General features: G+C 43.5%; 1 protein-coding gene across 1 annotated transcript in view; it reads left to right on the forward strand.

Moving 5' to 3' along the window:
* Positions 1 to 19,060, forward strand: part of LOC112112197 (tetratricopeptide repeat protein 39A) — a 72,593-nt gene that overhangs the window by 13,101 nt on the left and 40,432 nt on the right. Inside the window, exons 2-3 of the mRNA XM_026651809.2 lie at positions 2,636 to 2,737; positions 11,680 to 11,811. Of these exons, the coding sequence (XP_026507594.1) occupies positions 2,636 to 2,737; positions 11,680 to 11,811 (234 nt within the window). The remainder of the gene's footprint in view (positions 1 to 2,635; positions 2,738 to 11,679; positions 11,812 to 19,060) is intronic.

Raw genomic sequence — 19,060 nt, forward strand, 5'->3', positions numbered from 1 at the left:
AATGTCTGAAATCCTTCCAGGAGCAGAACAATAGGTAGCACAACTGAAAAGTGTGAAGATACAGGCGCTATGAGACACTGTCACATAATGTGTTTCTCTCAAATTTCTAAGCCTGGTTCTTGAGCATGGAAAAAATCATGCTGTTTTTCTTCAATAAAGTGTTTTGCTTTGTAAAGAAAAATTATTGCAAAGTCCTCAGTGTAATTACTAACCTCTCGTTGCCTTATTTTGAGCTCTGATCTTTTTCTCATTAGGGTGATATTGTTAGCACACTTCCTGTTTTCGAGGTCTATTTCTTTTTCAGTTTGATAGTTATATGTTTGCAATTTTTTTTTAAAAGGAAGCAACAGATTCCAAGTCACAAGACAGTTTGCTAGTTAGAGCAACCAAAGTCAGGGAGAGATGGAGGAGAAAATGAGTCTTTATTACTTTGTAAAAATTACCCAAACTAGCTTGTGCACCATTTACTAATGAAATCTAGTCTTTCTTTAAAAGGTGCAAAATACCCATATTTCAACTGTTTCGACATTTCCCAGGGTACATTAACCTTGCCAGTGCAAAGTCTATTGTTCTTTCTGCCATTTCATGTACAACAATTTTATGTCTTGTGTTGAACTTTGGCCAGAACTTTTCAGCTGGTCTATTATCTCATTACCAGTCATTCTGAGACCATCTGAGAAGCACTCATCAAAGATTGGCCTGACGCATCAGGCCATAATATCAGAGTCTCCTAAAGAAAACCGATGCAGTCAGGGTAAGGCACTGAAGTAATCCTCTGATTACGGTATGCTGCATTTGGTTTTTCACCTGCATATTGCAGCTATTTTTTACTCAAACTAGCACTTTGGGGCTGATATTTGAATTGATTTGAATATACATAGCTGTAGTGACTTATTTCTTTCTCATACTTTGTGGTCGATGGCCGCACAAAATGTGGGTTAAACAGTACTGCCACGAGGCCATTCCAGCAACAATGTATGTAGGCGTTTCCATGCTGTCCGAGACCATTAGTCCCTCAAATCCAGTATTTTGTCTCAAGCAGTGACTTCAGAAGATGGGGGGGGGAACCCTGCTGCAACTAGCCAGTTATGCTGCATGTTGAAGGGATGATTGCTTTCTGACCTCTGCAATGATCAGCTTATACCATATTCTAGCATGCTTAACTACTAATGTTTTTATTATAAAATAATCCAGGCACAGTATTTGACATTCTGATCCCACTGCAGTAATGAAATCCATAGACTGATAGCAAGCTGTATGAAGAAATATTTTCCTTAATTTCATTGAGAGCCCTTGTTCTCATCTTACAGGGTAGGTAGGGTAAAGGAAGGGTCTGATCAGTGGTTTTTTTTTTTGTTTTTGTTTTTTTTGTTCTGCCCTTATTAATTTTGGATATCTTAGAGATGGACCTGAACCAAAACCCTGGATGCAACTGTAACACCGACACCCAAGTTGTCAGTGGGCAGGATCAAACTTGGGGCCTCTGGAGCTCAGTGCATGAGCTAAAAGCCATATGGCTTAGCGAAGGCTGTAGAGCAGACTCCTTAATCTCTCTCTCTCTAAGTGGTCTCCAAGCCACTAGATGGGACAGGACACCACACCCAGAAGGTGTGTGGTTATATACTTCCCCTAGCTGAGGAAGCATGTTTCACGCTTCAGAGACTTCCCAATTGAAATCCCGGACAAGCACCCCCACTTGTAACGCCGACAGACCCAGGTTGTCGGCAGGCGGGATCGAACTTGGGGCCTCCGGAGCTTAGTGCATGAGCCTCTACTTCATGGGTCTTAGCTAAGGCTATATATATAAATAAAAAATGTCTCTGTCTGTGGTCTCGGTGCCACTAGATGGGTCAGAACACCACACCCCAGAGGGGTGTGGGTTACACAACCATCACCAAACTTTGGAAACGTTTAGGTAAGGATCCCGACTTTGCAGCTGGTCCTTAGTTCTATAATGGACCAAACCAAAACCCTGCATTTAACCACCACCTGAACTGTGCGGCTTGGGTCCCATCTCAAGTCCGTTTAGTCCTTTGTTCCAGGGTGAAAGGGGGCAAAGAGCACTGCTTATTCTCTACTTCTGGGGCAGGGACCACTTTGTCTTTGTAGCTTTTTTTACTAGCTCAGGAATGGCACTGAATGAAGGGTTACCACCAGTCCGAAGATTTATGGGCTGATCTCAATTCTGATCAGTGAGCCTAGAATCTGCAGGGCAGTTTAACGAGCCTTGGATTTAATTTGAATCTGAAAATGTCATAATGTGGGGATGGTGCATCTTTAGGTGGTGACATGCTGTCTGTATATGATAACATGGCACCAAGACAAGAGGGCACTCTGTCTTACAAACCTAATGCAAAGGGATTTAAGATCTTATAGAAGAAACTGACCAGAAGGTGATGGGTGGAGGCTGTGTGTGTGAGAGAGAGAGAGGGAATGAGGGACAGATAAAGGAATATCTAAAGTGATAACTAATTTCTGATTTCCTGACAGCATATTTACTACAAAGCTAGGGGGTTAGTTGTTATGTGGTGTATTAGTGGACTTCTCATAAATGTTGTCATTACAAGAAATGAGAAGCTCAGTAACAGGATTGGAAGTAGTAGGTTTTGTCATTCTTTAATATTTTTTTTGACAGATCTGCGTCAGACCTGAATGTAGCCCTGGATGAATGTATGATGGCTGTGGATTTATTTCTAAGCAACAAATTTCCTGAGGCCCTTGCTTCCCTGCAAGCGAAGTAAGTTGAATACTTTTACCAGCTTTTTGCTTTGTTTTTTTCTTTGCTTTCTTCATCTTCCATTAGAACTGCCACTACACTTTGAGCACTAGACAGATAAGTAATATTCCTTTTGGATTGGAGGAGGTGGGAAAATAAAATAACCTTTTAGGTTGTACATAACAAGTTGCTGGTGTTGGAAGAAGGAAAGATTTCCCCCCTTTCCCCCCACTGAGACAGGTAAATGGCATGGTATTGATCAGTGGTTATAGTACTTTGTGCAGCTGCCATATCCACAACATCTTGGGGTTATCTATGTGGAAGCACCATATAAATAAAGCATCTGACTTGCTGTACCTAAACAAATAGTGAAAACTCTGTTTTTCTCCGACATCTATATGGTGCTTTAGTCCACACCAGGAGGGTGTGAATTTTAGTGCATAACAAGCTAGTGTGGACTATCTTATCCATGTGGACCCTGCTGGCATTTGCTAAAAGTTCCCTAGTGCTGGTTAATGTAGTACTATTTGAAGCAGGACTACATTAAAGCCCAGTAGAGAACTTTCTGTGCATGTCAGCAGGGTCTACACAAGCCAGGCAATGCACAACAAACTAGTACAGATTAAAATTTACATCCCTCTAGTGTCAAGTATCAGATTTAATGATCTCCATCCAGATACATATCCTTCTCCGAGCACACTTCTTCCATCAGCCCTTTCAGTGATAATCCCACAAGCAATGGAGAAACCTTAGAAAATTAAAACTAATTAATCATCCTATGTGAATAGTCCTTACTCAGCAACTTAGATAAGGCCAGGTTGTAGGATCAAGTGCCATTGATGTAGCTGTCTCAGTGTAAACCCAAGTGTAGACAAAGAAAGCCACAGCTTCATTGGAGCTCAACCCTGCTTGAAACTAGGGTAAACTCATTGGAAGGTAAGAACTGTCATACTGGATCAGACCCAAGGTCCATCTACTCCAGTGTCCGGTCTCTGACAGTGGCTAGCACCAGTTGCTTCAGAGGAAATTAAGAGACTCTGCAGTAGGCAGATGTAAGGTAACTTGCCACTCGTAATAGATTTCATCCTCATATCTAATAATAGATTGAGATTGGATTAAGCCCTGAAGCATGGGGTTTAATATCCCTTCTACAAAAAATTGTTATAATTATGGTAAATCTGGATATTCTTGATACCCATATAAATGTCCAATCCCTTTTTTGAATCTTGTTGAGATCTTGGCCTTAAATGCCTGAACTCATTGCCATAGTATCTTTTCACACAATATGTAATTAATTTCCTTTTCTCAGTTTGAATTTTGCACCTTTTAAATCTTATTGAATGTTCCCTTGTGTAAAGCGGAGCAGTGTAAATCTGATTTTTCCCCCCTTGCCTGTATTTGGGGTTTGTAGTGGTGCAGTGGCTGGCCATCAATTGATTGTTGGATTTGGGGCCAATTCCCAGAGTAGACAAGGTCTCAGTTGACATTTGAAAGGTTCTCTTTGTGACCTTGAAGGCTAGAGAGTTAATTTTGTTAAAGGAGTTCTTTGCTTCTGAAATACATTTATGCAGCAACTAAAACACACACACGCCACTGTAGCCATGCTGACAGTTGCAAAATTGCATTATACACACAACCCTGGTTACGAGCAATGAGGGTATATGATCACTTTTTAAATTTTTTGTCTCTCTCTTTATTCCCACAGTTTTCATACTTTAACTTGCATCTGCCTGAGTTCTTTGCTTCCCAAGTCCTTTTGTATTTTATTGCCAGCTCCCACCCCTGCTGCCACAGGTTGTTTTGCCTAGTGTTGTGCCATCAGCAGATTTCGACACTGCTCCTTCCTTATTTCAAGCTGCTGATGTATACAGTGAACACAATTGGATATAGGGTCAGTTCTTGCTTTGGCGCTTTGCTATGTCACTTTCTTTCATCCTAAACTGCTTCCATTTACAAGTACCCTGTGAAATCAGTGATTTGTTGGGCTGGAGACAATCTGGACTCTAGTCATTGGTGTGCAAGAGTTAAAAGAAAACAAAATGGCTGCCTTATAAGTCTTTTTGCATTTGCTCAGAGCTGGGATGGGCCTGAGACATCCAGAAAAGCAGCTGGGCCACCAAGCTGCACTTCCCCCATTTATTGCTTCAGCCAGCCTCACGCCCCGCCTCCACATAAAATAAATCTCAGTGTTGTGCATCTCTTTCCTGCTCTTCTCCCTGTCCACCCTGCCTGTCACAGCAGGCGCCACCAAAGGAAAGTGCTGTTATGCTTGGTATGTGTCAAGGATTCATTCCAGTGGGTGTGATGTACCTACCTTATTTGGGCACTGACCCCACTCCTCGATACTAAAGGTACTGGCTCTGTAGGTTGCACTGTTGGTGATACTGTGTAAAATGTGCTTTTGGCAAATTGTGGAGTCGGTGAGCCTTCTAGTGGTTTGGGATGATATCTGCCTTATTCCCAGTGCTGAAGTGTTGTGGTTTTTGTAGCGTGGGAGGTTGTCACGAAATGTTAACAAGAGCAGCACTATTTTCACCAAAATCACGTGCGAAATGTCCCTGTGCCCATGTGGGTATGTTTACTTTGTATTTAAAAAAGAAAAAGGGGATAGTAAAATGCTGCAAAAGTGACACTGAGACCCCTGTTGTGAAGGGGCCTAGATATTTGTCTATCCATCCATTTTTATTCTCGTTCATTGCATATAGTTTCCATTCTGTTTTCATAGGGCCCTGTTGAATTCATTTCACGAGCTGACTTTATATCCTCATATCTTGAATATGAATTTATTTAATTGCAAAACCATTTTCAAACTGATCTTTCATCTTAGTCCATTGTCAAAGGGAGGCCCCCAACCCCTTAGCCCTTGACACCACAGGCAATACAAATGATCTTCGTTACAAACACACGCTATCTCTTTAGGGAATGACAATAGTTGTGGGAATGGGATGTGTAATAATAGGCAACATTTTCTTTGGGGGTGGGGCATCAGTTCCTCATTGTTGCTTTTTAGCATGCTGAGATTTGAAATGGGTTTGCACAGCCTGTAAAAGTATTTATTTTTCAGAATTCTTACCTGTTGTCCCAATAATTCTTTGTTTTAGATTTTGTGGATTTATCACTTATGGTGTGGGACATATTCTGTTCTGGGTTACACCATTGCAATTCCACTGAAATAACCAATTTAGCCACGTTTGGCATCTAAAAATCAGTTTAGCTCCATTAATCTTCATCTCATTTGCATCAGGTGTAACTGAGAGCAGAACTAGACTCTGCATATATGACAATATCTATTGCAGCAGCTGAGACAGAGCTTTAACTGACAGGTCTTTCCTAGCAGTTTAAAAATAAATGCCTTGGGAAGGTGTCTGGGTGCTTCTGTGTAGTGATAAAATCTCTGTTCCTGATAGAAGAGCGTGTCAGAAAGGCAGATCTAGTTTCATTAAAATATTTATGTGGCTTCTTTCTTCAGATTACATAAAGATCTTTTGGTTGCTGCTTTTTAGATTTTAGAGCCAATTTCCCTCTTCTCTCCACCAATAATGTTTGTCCTAATTGTAGGGTCCAATTCGTGACCTATTCTTCACCATGCAGACCTGGGCCTTGAGGTTTTATTTTTATTTCATTTTTTATGTAGAATATTAATCTTTCCCAACCGTCAGCCACCCTAACAATTAACAAAAAAGCCTTCAAAGTATGCAAAAGTAAGTGCCTTGAGGTCAACAAATCTGAGCTATTTTGGAAGAAAGGATGGGAATGAATATGAAAGTTGAAGGGCCGTCATAGAGGACCACCTTGCCAACTGCTCCCTTTCTTGTTAAGCAAGAAAGTTCCTGCTCTAATGCATCACTTGATTGTAACCGTGGCAATGTCTCACAGGAAGAGGGTTGGTTTCTCAGGTGGAAGGCTCCAAGCCCTTTCGAGCTTGCAGTCAACACACCTTTACCTCCACCCAGAAACCTGAAGGAAGTGGATGAAGCTCCCAAAGTGCTGGTGGGGTACACTACTTAATACACAGGCTGATGTATTGTGCACCAGCTTCTGTTTCTAAATGAACTTACAGTGTAGCGCCATAAGGAGTGAGTGGCACATTGTAGTTGTCTAATCCGGAGGAGATAAAGGCATGGATCATGGTGGCTATCCGAAAGAAAAGGTCACAACTTCCTGTGCAGATGTGGACGAATAAAAGCCTTTCTGGGCGCTGCTGCTGAGTTATATGATCACATAACAGCTGGGGATCTAGCAATGCACCTAACTGGCAAGCCTGAGTCACAAGTGTTGGATAAATACCTTCCGTCAGCCGGGTTGATGTAATCTTCACCAGATCCTCCTACTGCTTCCCCTAATCTATCATCACTCTTCCAGACTTAATGACTGAAACTCAGCCAGATTGGTTTTATCCCTGGGTGAAACTGGCATCGCCTGCTAGGGACAGGGTTCCTACCTTTATAGGCTTCTCTACAAATACCTGCCTAGCCAGTGTTTGCTCATGACAACTTTTGGATGTAATGTAAAACCAGGATCCTGAATACTTGTGGTCATTAAAGGTGCCATGGCTCCATTCTTCAGGATTTTAATCCCATGTCATGGCCACATTCCAACTAGGAAATTACATTCTCCAAACCAAAAATTCACATGTAGTTTCAGTATGATATGGTATTCTTCACTTTCTGCCTGTGACAGGGCCACGCTCTGTCCCCATCCTGTGATGCCTTAGAAACTGTTCAGACGCACTTTCTTCTTGGGTGCAGTTTATATTTTATTCTAAACCCACCCACCAACACCCATATAGTGCAACATCACGGTTTGAACCTCTACTTCTTTCAACATTTCTTGGCTAGGGTCCTAGGAGGAAAGGAGGTCTCCCTCTCTCTAGGGAGCTCCTTCAGTCCAGGCTCAGCTAGCTCTCTCCTCAGTAACACCTCCCACCTTTTATCCTGTTGGTCAGCTTGGGGGCTAATTAGTTCCTTACCTCCCCAGCTTCTCCTTCTGATTAGCTCATTATTCAGTCAGACGTTCCGGGGGGAACTAATTGAGGCTTCAGTGATCAGACTGCTGACGCATCTGGCAGATCTCAGTGCTTTGTCCCATTGCTCTGAACTCTTTTGTAGCTGCTCTTTATTTAAAGCCTACTTTCTTTCACCCCCAAAATGACTGCATTTCAATTGGGTGAGTAAAATGATTCTGTCCTATACATATAGTTTTGTAATCAGCAGGTAAAAGTTATTGAGCTTTGGGATCATTTGGATTACATGCACTACAGAAATGTCAGCCAGCGTTGCAGGGGAATTGGTGGGAAGGGGCAAATCTGGTTTTACCGTTCTCTGGAGTCTAGCTATAAAATTATACTGATTTGTCTCCCCCATGGGAGCTTTAATAACACTGACAGAAAATGTCCAAAATACTGGCTGGCCTGCTTCTGCACTTACATATGCTAGTGTAGATCAGAAGATCCTCAGAGGAAAGCTGTTACAGAAGCACAGATTAGTATTTATTATTTATACAAACCTGCTCGTTAGCCTCCTATTTTTGTGTAATTCTGGCAACAGCTGAGAGCAAACAGATCATGTACTAGTGGCAGAAACTTCTGATTAAAAAAGACTAAATGGGAAGGCACAGCTTGTATCTGTTCGTATAAAAAGATTAGGGCAATATGACTCAACTAAGTCGATAAAACACTTATTTTAGAGGGATATAATTTAATTGAGGCTCAGTTTGCACTAATTTGTTATCAAGTTAGTGTGCTTTAGAAAACAATGGTGAAGTCCTGGTTGTTGGAGGAGAGAGGTTTTTGTTAAATTGTGCCTTGACTTGCATAAAATGGGTTTCTTATTGGACTGGCTGGTTTTCAACTCTTTACTATTATTCTTTATTACTAGCGAATCTCTATTCACTCATGAGAAGTATGGAATTGAGACGGAAGTCCTCTGCACATAGAACACTGCAGCATAGGCAGAGGAATTATAGGCTTTTTCCCTCTTCATTGGTCTGCCAGTCTGCTTAGCCCTGCTCTGATGGGGCTACTTCTAAGGATAGAAAGGTTCGGTCTCCGTAATGCATTCTTCCTTTGGCCTTTTCTGCTGAAACCGGTGCAGTTGATTTCTGGAACTTGTAGATCCTGTTTACTCTCTTGCATCCCTCTTTTTACATGTGATGCTGATCAAGATCCAACATGCTGCTTTAGGCCTCTTCCTAAAAGCTGTTACAGTTCTTATTCAATGGTATAGATTCAGAAAAGGCCAAACAGGACCATTGTGATCATCTACTCTGATCTCCTGCATAACACAGGCCATAGGACTTTACTGAATTCATTCCTGTTTGAACCAGAAAAACATCCAGTTTGTTAAAAATGTGCACTTTAGTTCTAGTCTGAGTTTGTCTAGTTTCAACTTCCAGCCATGGCATTTTGTTATACCTTTGTCTACGATACGGAAGAGCCCATTCTGAAATTAAATAAACTCCAACAATCACCTCTGCATCAGAGATACATCCTCATCCGAGATATGATACTGCCTTGAAAAATGTTACATGTATTACATGTTATAAGATCCAAGGTTCAACAACTTCTGGGCCTGGATGTACTAATTACTGTTCTCTCAAGGAACTACAGGTCAGTTTCAGTACTAGAGAAAAATCTCAGGATTATCCTCTGCTCTTTATTTAATACTCAGTGTATTGGACCCACTGCTGGTTTGCTCTCCTTGGAATTTTGTCATGGATGATATAACCCGAGAATTGAACCTCATGGAATGCTAATGATGAAACCAAACCATCTGTAGTTCTGTTTGCAGCTTGGGCACATTACTGTTCTTGAGTGGCAAATAAGTGGAAAGCGGAGGATTCTGGGTAGCTCCTGTCTAACACATCCATTTACACCTATGTAGGATGGGAGTCAAAAAGCTTTTTCTATATCAGATGTAGGTGAATGTCCCTTTGCAATCCAAACTCTTGAAGTGAAACATGGAGCCTGGTTATCTGTTGGGCTCTGCACCTCTTGTTTCTAGAACCCTGAAAATCCATGGATATCTGCTTTATATCCGTGAATATCTGCCTCTGTGATTGTATTGTTTACGTCTTTGCGGATTGGATGCGGATCCAAATTTTTGTATCCACGCAGAGCTCTAGAGCAGCAGTGCTCAACCATGGGTCCACAGTGCCCTGGGGTGTGTTTCTGGTCTGTTGGTTGTTCTCCATGAGGCTGGGCTTTTGGGCTCTCAACAGAGTAGGTAAGCCAGGTCTGTTTGTTCGTGTCTCTGTGAGGATTGAGTCTGGGATCCTTGGGTCTGTGATCAGCTCTGTTTTTTTAAATCTCTGAGTAATTAATCCCTCCCCATTGGTGAGGGAAAGGAGCTGAGCAATGAGGTTTCCCAGAGAAGTCAGTTGCCAGCCAAACTCCTCAGGAGGCAAACAGAAACAGGAGTTTAGACAGGGAGTGTGAAAGGCTTTCATTATAGGTAAAGTTCTACATTTAATACTGTGATGGCCAATGATGCAACAGTGGTTGTGACCTTCAAGGGATGTGCCATGTTTTCTTTCCTGCCTAAAGCCAGAACGGACTTTCTCTGACTGCTTACTTTGCTTAAGAGCCTTTGATGATGGTCCTTGTCAAAGGCTTTCTGAAAGTCCAAGTAAGCTATATCCACTGGATCACCCTTGTCCACCTCTTTGTTGTCCCCCTCAAAGAATGCTAATAGATTGGTGAGGCATGATTTCCCTTTACAAAAGCTGTATTGACTCTTCCCCAACATATTGTGTTCATCTAAGAGTCTGATAATTCTGTTCTTCAGTACCAGGCAAACTAGTTGAAACTATAGTGAAGTTAGGCTTACCGGTCTGTAATTGCTACGACCACCTCTGGAGCCTTTTAAAAAAAATTGTCATCACATTGACTATCCTCCAGTCATCTGGTACAGAGGCTGACTTAAGCTATAGGTTACATACTACAGTTAGTAGTTCTGCAATTTCATATTTGAGTTCCTTCAGAACTTTTGGATGAATACCATCTGGTGCTGGTGACTTATTACTGTTTAATTTATCAGTTTGTTCCCAAACCACATCTATGGACCAATCTGGGAGAGTTCCTCAGATTTGCCACCTAAAAAGAATGACTCAGTTGTGGGAATCTCCATCACATCCTCTGAATATATTTTAAAAATTAATTAATAGAAAAAAGAACAGCTAGTTGGTAGATCTCAAAATATAATTGTAAATGGGTAGTCATCATTAAATGTATGTATTTCTAGTGGACGCCTCCAGGAATAATTTCTTCGCTCTACACTATTTAATATTTTTATTAGTGACCTGGAAGAAAACATAAAATCATTATTGATAAAGTTTGCAGATCACACAAAGATAGTGGGAGTGGTAAATAATGAAGAACATAAAGTCATTGATACAGAGCGAGGCACTTCGCCTGGTAAGCTAGGTGCAAGAAAATAATGTGTTTAAATACAGCCAAATGTAGAGTCCTATCTCTAGGAACAAAGTTTGCAGGCCACGTTTACAGAATGGGGATCTCTCTCCTGAGAAGTAGTGACTCTGGGGGAAAAAAAACCTTGGGGGTCAAGGTGGATAATCAGAAGAACATGAGCTCCCAGTGTGACCCTGTGACTAAAAGGGCTAATGGAATCCTTTGATGTATAAATGGGAATATCAAATAGTAGTGGAGAGATTATATTACCTCCATATTTGGCACAGGTTTGACTGCTACTGGAATATGGTGTCCAGTTCGGGTTTCTACATGTTAAGACAGTTGTTGAAAAATTGAAGACCATTCAGAGAAGAGCCATGAGAATAAATAAAGGATTGAAAAAATGCCTTATAAAGTTCCATGTGAAATCCTGCAGTGTCTGTGTATTCAAATTGAGGGTGGAAGGTGGGAGATAGGCGTGAAACGCTGAGACATTTGGCCAAGTCTTTAACAGTTTTGAAAGTAAGATTAGTTTTTTGTTTTTGTTTTTAAACAGAACTAAGGACAGTATGTATCACGCACTGACATATGCCACCATACTGGAAATGCAAGCCATGATGACTTTTGATGCCCAGGACATGCTGAATGCAGGAAACACAATGAAAGAAGCTCAAGCCACCTGTCAAAAGTAAGTGTGGAGAAGTGCATTGGGCAGTTGGTGCCCTCCTCTGAGAAGTCATGAAAGATTTGTAGATGAAGGAAGGACATGTGCAGTACTGCCAACTCCCATGATTTTATCGTGACTCTAGCAATTTTGGGGTGGCTTTTACCTGTCTCGTGAAAACACGATGCAAGGCACCAACTCACAAAGTTTCCCTTATTCAAAATAGCCACCATCTCCTATTACTGTCAGTGGGGCCGAGGCCAGCAAGATGGCCGCCATTTCCCTATGATCTATTTGCATTGGACGTGAGGCTGCCCTTTATAAAGTTAGCTGCTGCCCCCTATTGTTTTCAGTTGAACTGAAGGCAGGCCCATAGGCAAAATGGTTGCCACTCTATGGGTCTGGGTGCTGGACAGGACGCAGTCAGGGACTGTGAGGAGCAGCAGAGACACTGAAGGGTGGATGGGGAGAGTGTGGGGGAGCAGGAGCAGACTTTGGGAGCAGGAGAGAGGGATGGGGAGGGGATTGTGGAGCATCTGGAGCAGGAGGAGGCAGGTACGGAGATGCAGGAAAGGGGTAGAGTCAAGGAAGTGTTGCTTCAAGCAAAAGGCTAAACCAATCCCATTGTTTTTACTGTGGCATTATTGCTTATATGAATGACTGATATAAGTGTGATCAACTGTGGATTCTGTCTGCACCACTTCTGAATTGTGGATGATTTTATGAAATTGTATCATGGAAATCACTGTGGATGCCCCAGGAATTGAAGAAGAGCTCTGTGTAGTTCGAAAGCTTGTCTCTCTCACCGACAGAAATTGGTCCCATAAAAAATATTCCCTCACCCACCTTATCTCTCTAATATCCTGGGACCCACATGGCTACAGCAACGCTGCATTAGCAGGGTTGTATCATGTCTCTGCCAGCCAGGCCAAAGACAATGGTGAGTGATCATCACACACAGGATTGTGACACTGGATTTGCTCTAGCTGGGTGAAGACCTTTCCTCCATTTATCTGAAGGCGGAAGAGGAGTTTGGAAGTATTGGAAAGTTACCAGGTGGAGAACAAAAGAGTCAGATGTCCCCAGCAGGAGTCTATAAAGGGACTCTTGGGGGAAGTGGAAATCGGGACAGCGCTATCTTGCACCAGAGTAGGATGAGGGAGGCTGCTGCAGGAGCAGGGTAGGCAATATGATAAAAGACCCTGACTGACAGAACACAGATGATCTCCCAAGGGAGGTGAGCTAGTGAGGGACGCAGCGTTTAGAGTGTTTTATTGTTTTGTATGATCTGTACTCTCCTGTGCTTAAGGAGAAAAGAGCCTAAAATTGATAGATTGAACACAGTGGTGTGTGTGTGCATAGGCGCTGACTCCGTGGGTGCTCTGGGGTTGCAGGGGAAAAAATGATGGGTGCTCAGCACCCACCGGCGGCAGCCCCCCTCTCAGCTTTGCCCCCCCAGTGCCTCCCGCCCACCAGCGGGCCCCACAGATTGGCGCCTCCTGGCTGCCGCAATCAGCTGTTTCATGGCATGCGGGGGGGGGGAGCGAGGACGCGGCGCGTTTGGGGGATGGGGCGGAACTAGGTGGGAAGAGGTGGGGGGGGGTTGAGCACCCCCTGGTACTTTTGAAAGTGTGTGTGTGTGTGTGTGTGTGTGTGTGAGAGAGAGAGAGAGAGAGGATATGTAACTGGCTTCACAACTACTGCACACACCTAAAGGAGTTAAATTGTAAACCAGAAGCTTTCCACCTATTGGGCGGAGTTCTGGTAGAGCCGTGTGTTTAAGTATTGAGGGGTCATGGCTGTGTTTAGAGGGGTTAGGGTGGCTGGAAAGCAGGTTCCAACACTCAGAAGGGGGTGTCAGATGGAAGGTCTGCGCCCTGAGAGTGTGCTTAGGGACCCCAAGATTTGGGCAGTGGTTGGACTCCGTTGACGCTCCAGATGCTTAACACATCCCGGGGATCTAGAGCAGCAGAAGCTTGGAGTCGCCTAGTGGGTGGCCATGAAGGGATGGTCTCTAGGATCTCTGACAGTAAGTTTTTGCATAAAACAGTGTCATTATGGAGTATTACAAATACTTTCAATACTTAATTTTTTTGAAATATTTAATTAAGGGGATTCTATAACTGTGCTCCTGAGGGGGCTGCCCACTGGATAGCTGCCCATTTATTTATTTTGATTAGTTATTTCATGCTTATTTGTGAATCCGTCATCTGTTCTTTTATTGCAGGACTACATAAACATGTGAGTTTACTCAAATGTAATGACTGAGCATATTTCTCTTCTGCTCTTGCGTACTATGTACACAATACTCATTGTTGCTTAAGTCCGTCTCTTGACACATTTCTATTCAGCTAAACCGGGAGTTAATATTAAGGTCTTTAATGTGAATATCTGTAATTCATCAACCCAATAAAGTAATACAAGTTCTGTGTGTGAGTGTGAATCATGATGCATTAATTAGGTCAGTGGTACTCAAACTATTTACCATCCAGACCTTCTTTTTATCAAAGCAAATAAACTAGGATGGGAGAGAGTCAAGATAGGGGAACTGCCATCCATTTCCTATTACTATCTTAAGCCTTGTCTACGCTAAAGGGAAAAGTCGATCTAAGCTACGCAATTTGAGTTACGTAAATAGCGCAACTCAAATCGACGTAGCTTAGGATGAGCCGATGTCCTGATTTTATAGGGACAGTCCTGATATTTGAGGCTTTTTTTTATATGGGCTCCTATTACCCTTCACCCCTGTCCCGATTTTTCACACTTGCTATCTGGTCACCCTAAGCTTAGATGTACTTACCACGGGGTCCACACTATGCAAGTGGAGTACAGGAGTCAATGGGAGAGCGATCTGCAGTCAGTTTAGCGGGCCTTCACTAGACCTGCTAAATTGAACGCCGATGCATCAATCACAGCATGGTAAGGGTATACAAGCCCTTTGGGTAAGTGGAGTCTCCATCTGAGCAGATGGAGACGCATGCATTTTTGTGAGCATTAACGGTTGGCTTTTCAACCTGAAATGATCTCTCACACATTGGTAGAGAAGTAGAGTGGAATGAAAGAGTCAAGCGACAGACTATAAATCATGATTTGCTGGAGTTCTTAAAATCTCATGATTTTGGGGGGAGGGGGTCTGACTCATGATTTTTGATCTCTTGAGGTTGGCAATACTACATGTAGTTTACATTTCCTCCTATTAGTAGACAGAATGCAAGGAGAAGACAGGGTGTCAGCATATAAAATTATATACCTGCTATTGGTGAGTTTGCATAGTTGAATCCTGTACAACTCTCTCCTGTTGCTGCACTTCATTCAGCTATTCACTTCCATATTCATTTATGTGCCTGTCTCTCCATTCGTCCACTCATTAGCTCTGATAAATGCTGCCCTTGTAATAAATATAAGTACAAATAGCTATTCATTATGGATTCAAAGCCAAACCACAATGAACAGCCAAATGTGGCTAATTCTGTTATTAATGAAACGTGGATTAGCACAAAATGTTTCTAAACTATTTCATGGAGTAAGACTTTTCTACTTTATTTTGTATGAGTTTGTGAGGGTTACTTAGTATTGGTATTGACCAGTAATACTGCTGATAAACAGTATTCTTCCAACTAGCTGATTGAATATAGGTTCTCTGTTTGAATGCATTTTCTTTTGTAATTTACTGGTGTTCTTCTGGCACTGCAGGGTAATTTCAAATTTCACTACAAAAAGAAAAATGAATAAATTGTAAGTTTAGCAAATTATTGCATATTAGCAGATAGTTTCTTTATTTACACAATTTTCACTGTGTCTCTAATTCCATTTGTTATTTCAGTGAAGGGAACAAGGGAGAAGTGCTGAGGGAGTTAATGGTTGAAATGTAGGTCAATAACTCAAATGGCCCAAGATCTCTTAGATTGAGATCAGGTTGTCAGCCTGAATATTGGTAGAGGTATGCATGGCAGGAACAAATGTTAAATCTTCTCGGGATTTAGCCAATATAGGTTACTGTGTTTTTGGAAATACATGGAAACCTTCGTGCGAGGGCTGCCTTTTGGCCTAGTGAGCTCCTGAGATGGTGAAATCCAGAGGGAAGCGATTGTTAGGCTCTTGCTTATGAAACCTTCTCTTGTTACTGACAATCTCCCAGGTACCATCTCATCACTAATCTTCCTTTTTGGGAAAGATTAATGTGAAGGCTTTAGTAGGCAATTATGGCAACCCCTGGGCAGTGATGAGCTCCCCAAATCCTAAGAACCGGTTCCCTACCGGGTCCTCGGCGGCACTTTGGCGGCGGGGGGCCTTCACTCACTCCGGGTTTTCGGCGGCAGGTACTTCACCCGGAGCGAGTGAAAACCCCACCCCACCCCGCCGCCGAAGTGCCGCCGAAGACCCGGTAGGGAACCGCGCGGTGAGTAGAAGCCCCACGTGCCTGTCTCCTCCCCCACCCATCCGACCCCAACCTACGTCCTGCCCCCGACTGCCCCCATCAGAACCCGCAACCCATCAGCCTCCCCCGTTCCTTGTCCCTGAGACCCCCCACCCTAATTGCCCCCCAGGACCCCTACCCAACTCGCCCTGCTCCCTGTCCCCTGACTGCCCCGACCCCATCCACCACCACCCCGACAGACCCCCGGAACTCCCACGCCTACCCAACCCCCCCCGTTCCTCGTCCCCTGACCGCCCCTCCAGAACCTCCACCCTCTCCAACCGCTCCCTGCCCCTTATCCAGCCCCTCCTCCCAGACCCGGCCCCCTTATCATGCTGCTGTGTAAGGATGCCGCGCGGCCGCTGGAGCTCACAGCCCCACCCCCTTACCATGCCACTGAAAGCGGCAGCGTGGTGCACTGGGGCTCTGTGAGGGGGCGGGGAAGTGGGGGAGGGGCCGAGGGAGCCTCCCCAGCTGGGAGCTCAGGCGGGCCGGGCAGGAGAGTTCCGCGGGCCGGAATTTGCTCACCTGCCCACCCCCTTAGGAACCGGTTCTACACCAGCTTCTAAATTTAACAACCGGTTCTTGCGAACCGGCTCCAGCTCACCACTGCCCCTGGGCATAATTCTGCAAAGTCTTCAGCACTCTCAGCTTCTATTGAAATTCGGGCATGCTGCAAGGCGTCTGTTAGCGCACGTTTTCCCTGAGGGGTTCTCTTAGGGAATTGAGGCTCTTTATTTTGAGGACAATCTTCTTGGTTGCGTTGGCTTCAATAGAGACAAATTCTGATATCCTTACTCACCAGGAGTAGCACTTCACGACTAACCAGATCAATTAATCAGATCTCAGTTGCGTTAGGGTATGTCTACACTACAGTTAAACACCCGTGGCTGGCCCATGTTAGCTGATTCATATCTCCGTCTATGAATTGCCATGACAGTTGCACTTCTCTGAGACCACGCAAGTCACAAAGCCCAGAGTGAATCGCATAAGAGTTGGAGAAAAGCCTTTTTAATTGGAGGGCTCAAGCTGCAGAATGCATTTCCAGAGTGGATGAATCTAGAGTCTGATTGCTTTTAGAGAACACTGCAAAACCTTCCTGTTGGATAGTAGTTCCACCATAATCAGAACAACACTCAACAGCTCTCCTTTCGCTACACACAAACAACCAAGCAAAAAGCCCCTATCCCAAGGACAGCATTCCATGCTTAAGGAATGGACCCCATCAAGTCCTGTGGCAACAGAAAAGTACCTAATCCATTTTACATAGAAGGCTCTCTCTGACATCACAGTGATGGGCAGCAATACAGTACTCCACAGTAGATGTATCTACTCCATGTATAGTCCCATTGAAGTCAATAGGACTAGTCACAGAATGAGGAGATCTTCAATGCGAGTCGGAATCTGTCCTATTTTAGCAGATGTTTAGTGCTGAAATTTTCATTGTCATCCAAGTTTGCTTTGAGGTATGTTACATATGTGTGAAAGTAATGTGTGGCTACACATCGTAGAGTCATAGACTTTAAGGTCAAAAGGGACCATTATGATCGTCTAGTCTGACCCTCCTGCACAATGCAGGCCACAGAATCTCACCCACCCACTCCCACAACAAACCCCTAACCTATTTCTGAGCCATTGAAGTCCTCAAATCATGGCTTAAAGACTTCAAGGTGCAGAGAATCCTCCAGCAAGTGGCCCGTGACCCACGCTGCAGAGGAAGGCGAAAACCCCCCAGGGCTTCTGCCAATCTTCCCTAGAGGAAAATTCCTTCCCGACCCCAAATATGGTGATCAGCTAAACCCTGAGCATGTGGGCAAGACTCACCCAGCCAGACACCCAGGAAAGAATTATCTGTAGTAACTCAGATCCCACCCCATCTAACATCCCATCACAAGCCATTGGGCATATTTACCGCTAATAGTCAAAGGTCAATTAATTAGGTTATCCCATCATACCATCCCCTTCATAAACTTGTCAAGCTTAGTCTTGAAGCCAGATATGTCTTTTGCCCCCAGTGCTCCCCTTGGAAGGCTGTTTCAGAACTTCACTCCTCTGATGGTTAGAAACCTTCGTCTGGCCAGTTTATATCCATTTGTTCTTGTGTCCACATTGGTACTGAGCTTAAATAATTCCTCTCCCTCCCTGGTATTTATCCCTCTGATATATTTATAGAGAGCAATCATATCTCCCCTTAGCCTTCTTTTGGTTAGGCTAAACAAGCTGAGCTCTTTGTCTCCTTTCATAAGACAGGTTTTCCATTTCTCGGATCATCCTAGTAGCCCTTCTCTGTATCTGTTCCAGTTTGAATTCATCCTTCTTAAACATGGGATACCAGAAGTGCACACAGTATTCCAGATGAGGTCTCACCAGTGCCTTGTATAACGGTACTAACACCTCCTTATCTCTACTGGAAATACCTCGCCTGATGCATCCCAAGACCGCATTAGCTTTTTTCACGGCCATATCACATTGGCGACTCGTAGTCATCCTGTGATCAACCAATACTCCGAGGTCCTTCTCCTCCTCTGTTACTTCCAACTGATGAGTCCCTAGCTTATAACAAAAATTCTGGTTATTAATCCCTAAATGCATGATCTTACACTTTTCACTATTACATTTCATCCTATTTCTATTACTCCAGTTTACAAGGTCATCCAGATCTTCCTGTATGATATCCCGGTCTTCTCTGTATTGGCAATACCTCCCAGCTTTGTGTCATCCACAGACTTTATTAGCACACTCCCACTTTTTGTGCCAAGTTCAGGAATAAAAAGATTAAATAAGATTGGTCCCAAAACCGATCCCTGAGGAATTCCACTAGTAACCTCCCTCCAGCCTGACAGTTCACCTTTCAGT

Source organism: Terrapene carolina, unplaced genomic scaffold (genome assembly GCF_002925995.2).
Source record: "Terrapene carolina triunguis isolate 2854851 unplaced genomic scaffold, T_m_triunguis-2.0 Scaffold103, whole genome shotgun sequence".
Classification (NCBI taxonomy): Eukaryota; Metazoa; Chordata; order Testudines; family Emydidae; genus Terrapene; species Terrapene triunguis.